This window comes from Leuresthes tenuis, unplaced genomic scaffold (genome assembly GCF_036924035.1).
Source record: "Leuresthes tenuis unplaced genomic scaffold, fLeuTen1.0.hap1 SCAF_3, whole genome shotgun sequence".
In the NCBI taxonomy this organism is placed as follows: domain Eukaryota; kingdom Metazoa; phylum Chordata; class Actinopteri; order Atheriniformes; family Atherinopsidae; genus Leuresthes; species Leuresthes tenuis.
The window spans coordinates 21,890,708-21,899,623 of NW_027325357.1; the positions used below are offsets into that span (position 1 = coordinate 21,890,708).

The window sequence follows — 8,916 nt, forward strand, 5'->3', positions numbered from 1 at the left end:
AATGTAAATGTATTTGTTAAAATTCACATCACATCTACAAACACTTGTGTTTTCTTTAAATAGCACGAGAAAGGTTATTTGGTTCTCCGGTCCGCACGACTCAGTGCTCTGCTCTGTATAGCCTGCAAGGCTTTCCATTGATCGGACCGCAGCTGATATGCAGGCAATGATGATACTTTCCTTCTCCATTGTTTGCCCTACCATTAGTAGACTCAGCACCTTAGCTTTTTTTTTTCACGGTGCCTGAGCCTCGTGAAAATAAACTCAGCTGAGCAGCCACTACAGAGTCTTTGAGTGGTGCTGCAGCGTCTCCTCTCAGGCTCACAGCAAGCAGCGCAGAGGTGACAATGGATACTGTGTCCCCAGGTGAAAGAAAAGATAACATTATATCCCAAGTTGATAATAGCTACACTTATTATTCTAAGTGCACTCAGACCCTCATGAGTAATCCAATCGGAGTTGTTTTTTTTAATAACAATTGGGCCTGGCTTTTCTAAATTGGGCAAATTAGCGTGTGGTCACAAATCATAGATATTGCTGACTGGAGTGTCAGTTCTGTGGGTGCAGTCCTAAAACTGTGCTGATTAACAAACACAACCAGCCCATTTCAATAATGACCAAAACAGTCTACCAGAAGCAGCGCAAATCAACAGAGTCCTTCCAAGCTGACATGTTAATCGTCAGGAGCGCATCATTTATCAGAGACACAGTTGCAGCTTGTTTTCTGGGAAAATGCAGTCCATAAAAAAAAAAAATCTATAAAACTATTTAGGATTTGCTTTTCGGCTCAAGTAGTACAAGTATCTCATAGTACGAGCATCTGAGCCAGATTTGTTTTTTTCTACTCAAATTGTATCTTTACTGGGTCGCTTTGATACATAAACTCTGTGGTTAGACTTTGGTCTTCAGTGTAAATACGTTCACATTTGTTCCACTCATAGATTGCATTTGAGGTAGATATCTCTGCAAATGTTTTGCCACAGCGATAGCCGTACATTAAATGCACAGCGTTCCTTTCTTTGAAGTATTTTTTTACCTTTTAAGGTGTCTGACCCTTTCGTGTCGGACAGAGGTCTCAGCTTCGCACATGTTCTCCTCCTCATTACTTCTGGTCTGTCGTGTCACAGGTCTGAACGCTCATTTGTTTTGAGTAATACCCCAAAGATCAATGGGCCGAGCGTAGCTACAGCGACAGTCTGCTGCTTACTGAGCAGACAGGCAGATGACGGAGTGTCCTGGGGATGACGACCTGCTCGGTTTCAATCGTTCTCACCTGCTCTGTTATGACGACAGTGAGATAGGTTCCCCACACATGCACACACAGAGATTCTCACTCTCTCCTGGTGTTTCATAAGATATGCGGTGACCAAAAAAGAAGAAAAAACTACGTGTGTAATATATTTTCAAGTCTCAAGAGTGTGTCTCACTCATTGTTACACAGTGAGGCCATGGACTTGTTGTCGAAATGATCTGTCAGCAGCAGGAGATGAAAATGGCACTTTTAGCATCTGCAAAAGACTTTCTAATTAGTTATTAGCATAGATTAGTGTCTGAGTATTCCATTTATTCTTTTGCGAGAAGTCTTGTCCTAAATGTTGTATACTGCTTTCTGTCACTATGAAGAGCATTTTTGCCATTATATCAAGCTTATAGTTACCAACTCACTTTTCATCAAATCACATTGCTGACTGTATTTGTGTTTCAATACAAATGACTTGTCTCCAGTTGCCTGGCGGACTGAGCAACTGAGTGATTCTGTTCATTTCCTTAAAATAGATCAAAACGACCTTAGATAACGGCTTGAAACTCAGCACAAAAACTGAAGCTGAATGAACATATTTCACAGTAAAAATGTATCAAACACCAATGTGGTAAACAGAGAGAGGATAATAGGTTGAATGTGCTGTTAGGCTCGGCTTTATTAGGCCTCAGTGTTTGCTGGTCTGCACCTTTTCTGTTAGTTTTTTTTTATCTGAGCATAAAGCTTTACCACAAAAAGACAGCTGTTGTCATAAAATAAAGAACAGGTCTTACTTCCCAACAACCACTAACGGACACAGTTAACTAGCTGGGGAGCACAAATGGTGCATTTAGCCTCTGAAGAGCTGTGTCCCCAAGGGGTCTGTGAAGACTGAAAACAGACTTGAAGGAGTGTGAATGTTGGTCACAGAAACTGTTAGAAATATATATTTTTTATTTGAATTTTGTTTTTGCAACTTGACTCTGCTTCCCCCCCCCAAAAAATATCAGCTTAATGGTCCTGTTCACATCACCAAGCAGCTTACTAACTGGCTAAGAGGCTTCCTCGATTGACTAATTGACCGGCTGGCTGTCATAGAGACTGCATAATAAGTAAATGGCTTTGTGTTTATGAAGCATGGCCACAGTGAGTGCCTGACTGACAGTCCTGCCTGGCAACTGTCTCTGGCCCTCCTGAGACAAGGAGGAAGCTGAGTGCTGTTAGCACTGAGGAGAGAAGACAGTTATTGATTTGCTACTTCTCTATTATTTTTATTTCTCACAGAGAAAAGAGAAGTGAGTGTGGTTAGTGTGCATCTCTGTGTGAGTGAGAGTCTTATATTTGCTGCAGATGTGATTTCATGTGTGTCTGCTGTGTGTGTGTAGCCCATCAGCTTATAGCCGTGGAATTGTCAACACACACGCGGTGTGTGCTCGCTCTTGCTTCCACGCCGTTGACGTTCAGCACTGAGCCTCAGCCAGGGAACACAACATCTACCTCTTCTTCGCACTCCTCACTAATTGGATGAAGGCTGGCTGGAGGAACAATAAGTGTTTGTGTGTTTTTGTGCATCATTGTTTGAATCAGTGTGTCTGCATGTGTCCAGTGTAATCTTAACAGGGTAATAAAGAGAAGTCAAAGATTAGTTCCAATTCATGTCAGTGTGCTGATAACGGTGTCTAAATGAATCGCGCTATGGTTTTGTTTGAGCCCACAAATTGACTGGCATCCTCTGTAAAAATGTGACTATACTGTGTCTAAATCTCTCAGGTGGTCTAAGATCCCTCACAACTGTTATGACGGTTTCTTTTCTGTGTAGCTATATTATAATGCTGTTGTCATATCTTGATTTACCTAATAAATGGCAACAGAAACTTAGCGCAGACCTTGAGGTAGAATATTTGGTTCCCCTTGCTGCCAAAGGTGTTGTGCATAAACAGTTATTCCTGTCTTCAAATTATCCAAGTGTGGATGGCGATGGTCCAGATTTGGTCCTAGGGCACCAAACTGAACTGTGTGCACTGTGGGAGGTGCCAGGGGTCAGTTTGATATTCAGGAACTACTTCATACACTATGCATTAGGCATAATGTGGATGAGTGTGGCAATACCAACAAGCCTGTCCCCACATGCATGCACATACACACACACACACACACACACACACACACACGTCATTGCATGCATAAACCTTCACACAGATAGCGAGTTTTCATGCACACATGCAGACACACACTGTCCCCCTTTATAGCTCAGGACGTGAGTGGAACAGTAAAGTTAAATCCCCTTGTCACATTCGCCACTCATCTCCAATTCAAAGGCACAGGCTGCGATGCCCTCGGATGCACTTGGCAAGCGAACAGCTAACCTGCCCGGCAGCATATCTGCCTGCCAGCCGAGCACAGAGGCAGTTAGCATGCCAACTAGCCCACCCGGCAGCCACAAGCTAATGCTTCACTAACCCCACGTTGCCCTGTGTCTCTTCCACTGACTGGGTGTGTGTATGTGTACTGACACAAGAGGACATTAGTAGCACCATGTAGCATAGTAAACTGGCTTTCTAAAACAGAATCGGCAATAAGTGTTGTGCTACGTCTACAAACAAAAACAAATCTCTCATTATCTTGTGTTATTTCACACTCTGCCAAACTCACTTGGAAAAAATTTTGTTCTTAAATGAGGCAACCTCCAACAACTATTATAGCACGTGAATGAATCTTTTTCACTATCATATACTTGGCAGCTATTAAGTGCTGTAGCTGTGCGGCCGCAACATTTTTCTGCTTGTTCATGGAATTGCTTTTTACCATCTGGTATTTAAAGTAAGAATCCAATATCAAATAAACCAATATGTCTAATAAGCATTAGGGCAATCTGCTGTTTTCACATTTATTTTTTGTTTTGTGTGTCTTTGCTTTCACTTTAAGGTAATTATCTACATTATAAGGCAATTCTCCTGAAGGATGTGCAGAGCGAGATAATACTTATTTGTTTGTTTTACTTTTAAAGCATGACTCGAGACGGCACACTCACTCATTAGACACGTCCCAGGGCCTGTAAAACTCTTGGAGCGTTCTCATAAAGCACTTAAAAACTTTGGTTTCCAGCCCGGCATCACAACATTTTGTTTTATGGTACCAGGTCACGCACCAACAGCTACATGATTATATGCTTTTACATGCATTACAGATAAAAGACAAAAGCATTTAGCCAGGTTTAAGAAACACACACAGTGGCAGATGCAGCTAAGAGACCCAAGACAGTGCTGTCGGAGGAAAGAAAAGGTGCTCGAGCAAGACACGGGACAGCTAAAAAAAAATATATATCGGTCTTGCTTTTACATTTAAGTAATGGCTTATTCCTTCTTTAGTTTCAGACCGTGTCACATTTGCTTGGCTTGGCTATGTTAGTAAAGTTGCTGATGTTCAAGTTTAAGATTATAAGAAGAATCCAGTTACTTTCCCCTCTGCTTTCCCTCAGTTGTAAATCAGAGGAGACTGAAGCTGGGATTAATTCCTCTGATCAAACTAATGAAACGCGTTTATATATTCCAGACATTTATTTTATTGCTCCGTATCACGACTATCAAGAAGCGTTAAAGCTGCAGCATGTTCATCTGCGTTGCTGATCAGCGACTGAAGCACAAGTTCTAACTTATTGTACTGCCGTCGCAGACACCTTCATTCAGCCGTCCATCAAGTTAAACTCCCCCGCACAATGACTCTGGGACGCCCGGTTGAACTCATAGTGTGAAACTGATATACAGTTTTTTTTTTTTTTTTTGCCTCCCTGTGAATATATGGTCATCTCAGAAATTCAGAAAAAAAGATGTAAGCTGGTAAGAGAGACGCGTATCGTTATTATCTCTGCCTCACAGGTTAGTTCACCACCGCAGTCCCATTTTACATAAACGTGCAAATGTTTTTGCAGACATTACACCAAAGTCATTCAAGGGTTAGGCAGCCTTTCAAAGGGTTCTCTGCTTGTTTGTCAGACTGTAATTGGTAAAGATTTGTTACTTTCAACTACTGTAACTTAGTTTTTAATTGCCTTGTAAACAAATGTTTTCTCCCAGAATAAGTGCGGTACCGTAAAATCTGTCATTTTGAATGATTAATACAAGCTGCTGTCGCACAGTAAAAAGAACAATGATGGTCTGGCTAGAAGGGGAGATGAGTGGAACGATTTGGATTTGAATGTGGAAATTAGCTTGGATTTGTGGTAAAGACAATAGCCTTTTCAGTCATCTAAGCAGTTTATATGATACTGACTTTGTACACTATTTAACCCACAAAAACGGTCCTATTTGTCCTACTGTGGTCTACATGTCAGCCTCACATGTACCCACCTCACCTCATGTGGCCTGATTGATTAAAATGAGACTTTTTCCTGCACAGCGACACCGTTTTCTCCCTCGTGCGTGTTCAGTACTGTCAGTGAGCAGTCTGTCTCCTTTGTCCTGTCACATCAATACTTAGAATTAGAACTCAAAAACTTGACCAAAGAAGAGGTCCCGGCAGTTAAAGTCCCCATCTAAAAAGGTTGCCCTCTTAGGATCACAAGCTTGTTAGATATTGAACTCGTGATGTTTCAGTTGTTGAAGCTGTGTTTAACCTCCAGCTCTGAGAGAAAGTTTTTGCAGGTGGATGTTTAGCTCTGTTTCTTTCTTTCATCAAAGTTTAAACAAAACATTTTTAGATCTGATGATATAGATATGTAAAATGAGAGAAAGAAAGGGGGGAAAAAAGTTTAGCCCTGAGACAACAGCCTTGCTCAATTTAATGTGAAGAATCAGACATAGTCTGTCCACTGTGTTTTCCCTGTAATAATCAACATATTACCTCAACCTCAGCCTTACACTTTGTACATAGTTCAGATTTGTTGTGATGTTTGTGTCCAGGTTGTACTGTGTTCAGAAATGTGTTCCCAAAATGCCTTTCATCTGTCCAACAGGAACTGTATGTGCCAGCGGAGAGGACTGATAGCCCCCTCAGCTATTCAGAAAACTCATTCTGTTGTAGACTATTTTTTTTTACATATCAGGTTAAAGTAATATCTTCTTTTCATATAAATGACTGATGGTGGCAGTCCCTTTACTGTCCCACAGCTGAAATGCCCCCCTCTGTGGTACCAGGAAGAAAACACGGCGGCCCCTCTTGTTCCTCCAGTCTTCTTATATTCTGCCAGGCTTAGATAGTCGTAATTATAATCATATTACCACCAAAGACTGCTTTCATTTTCTTTTGCTCGAGAGTAAACAAGAGACCACGTAACGAGTGATTAACCTGTGAAGATTCTAAGTCAAGCCGTACAGACTCACCATCATTCTTGAGCCAGTAGGCAATGCACTGCCTTTATAAGCCTTCGATCAGGTACAGATAGACCACTTTTTCTACTGTGGCTTCATAAGTCTAGCCAGACTCATGCAAGGCTTTTTCCTTCTTAATTTTTTGGTGATGAGCGCTGTGACTCTAGCTTCTGTGTTTATGTGTAAGAGCATGGATGTCTTTCCTCGAGATGCATCCTGACTCTTGTGAGTTTCCCCTTGACTTCCACTAATGTAAATTCATAACTTGACAGTTTCTCTTCCTGTTCACCCTCCCCCTTCTCTGTGTCTCTCCTTCCTTTTTCAGAGCGCTTTGACAAATCACGGCTGAGAAACCTAAAGAAGGCGGAAGCAAGTGGAGAAGCGGTACCGAAGAAGTAGAGAACACATCTAATCCGTCCAATTATTTGCCTCCATCTCTCCTTCTCCTTTCTGTCCATCCCCTTATTTGGCCGCCATCACTGCGTAACCTCCCTCATTTCCGTTCATCATCTTTCTCTGTTTTGGAGTATATTATCTTGACTTGTCGCTCCAGAGTGTACGATGTGTTGATTTAATGTCAAGTTGTGGCAGCGCATCCAACCCCTGCTGCCGCTGAAATAAATTCCAGTGATCGGTTGGTGATGACACTGCAGGTTGTGTGTCTTTGTGTTTGGTGTGCATTTGTGTGTGTGTGTGTGTTTGCACGCACACTGTGAAGTGGCGGATGGCTGTCCCTCGTCACAGCAAGGTAATAATGCTCCTACCACTGAAAATGGGGTCGTGTGCACTCTTCTGACAAAGCTGTGCAGGCCCAGGGGCTGGATTTTGTCTCGTGCTCACGGTTTCATTAAGTGAGAGAAGGGAGAGGAGAGTGAATGATGAGGGATAAATGAAGTGGAGGACAGTGAAGAGTGAATAATACATGTATTATTGTGTGTGTGTGTGTCTCTTTCATGTGTTTTTCCAGTATACTGTCACCATAGACATACATGTCATCATATATAGGTGCTCGCGTCAACGCAGGCACACGAGCGACACACCGGACAGGGCACATATTGTCCCTGCAAGCTGTGTTTCCATGGTGACCGTATGGGTTTGTGGCAGCAGCAAGGTGTGGAGGAACCTTCCAGATAACCCTGAAGGTCAGCAAACAGAGCTACAGCTCACAGCATCGCTCTGTACTCATACACTTAACCCTCTCCCTGTGTGTGTGTGTGTTTTTGTATGTGTGCGTACAGGAAGGAGAGGGACTCAGTCAAGACGCATTTCCACTTATATATGGACATGGTTGGCCACCCTCGGAATGACAGCGGCTTGTTATCGCTTGTGCACACACATAAGCTGCATGCACAAAATGCACACAAACGCTCACAGCAGACACATACAGAATATTGATGGTCGTGTAACAAACCCACATGCTTGTTACTGGATATCAGCACACATTCACACAAGTGGCAGTCGATGAGAATGTAGTGGAGTGTGTTTGATAATGATAGCTGTGAGGAGTGATCTATCGATCGCAGTTTGACTCCCACTTGGCACCGTAGCATCGATCATAAAATCCACAATACCGCTGACCAGTCCTTGCAATATGTGCTCTATTACAGAAATTTAGTAAAATGAAAGAGAAATAGCGAGACCATTGATTGGAGTCATGTGTGGCGTGTGTGCACCTGTCAGTCCACTTATGAGTCTGAGTCAGTGAATGCAGCCAACTACAAACCTCACTTCCAAGTATTAAGATACTCAAAACCAACAGACACACATATTACTTATATTAAAGCCATCTTCATATGGAGGTTTCAGCCCATGATTCTGATATTCCTTCTACCTCCCTGACATTTCTTTACAAATACCAGCCTCTATTCACTCTGTTATTGCCTTCTCCCATTCAACAGTTCTCTGATTAAAACAAGCTCCTGGAAAGCCCAGACACTGCTATCTGCCATTTGGCTTTTATTAGACACCCATCCCCTTTAATTAAATTGGCTGAATTTCAGAAATATCTGGGATATTTTGCAAATATATTGAATAAGAGCGGACAATGGGTGAGGAAAATGGAAGACTGGGCTTTATGACATGTTTTGAACGAGATAAATGCAATCTTGATGGTGGCGGGATGTTTGTTTTGCTTCTTTTTTTTTTTTTTTTTCCACAGGAAGCTGAGTTTGTTCAATCTGATTGAGTTTTAACGTCAGATATACGGCACAGCTGGAACTTTGCGCACCCCCTGCCCCCCACCACCTCCTTCTCCAGGTCTTTTTCAACCCCTGCACCTTCAGTGCCATGTCTTTCTTTTCCCTCCTTATTAATGTGGAAGATGTGGGATTGTGGTTGCCGTGGAAACCAGGTCGGCTTTGATTGGGAGAT

At 42.4% G+C, this 8,916-nt stretch overlaps 1 protein-coding gene across 3 annotated transcripts in view; it reads left to right on the forward strand.

The window, feature by feature from the left end:
• Nucleotides 1-7,198, forward strand: part of chchd6b (coiled-coil-helix-coiled-coil-helix domain containing 6b) — a 79,671-nt gene extending 72,473 nt beyond the window's left edge. For all 3 annotated transcript variants that reach the window (XM_072382561.1, XM_072382560.1, XM_072382562.1), the window contains one exon: nucleotides 6,872-7,198. In XM_072382561.1, the coding sequence (XP_072238662.1) occupies nucleotides 6,872-6,895 (24 nt within the window). In that variant the 3' untranslated portion in view covers nucleotides 6,896-7,198. The remainder of the gene's footprint in view (nucleotides 1-6,871) is intronic.
• Nucleotides 7,199-8,916: the final 1,718 nt, after the last annotated feature.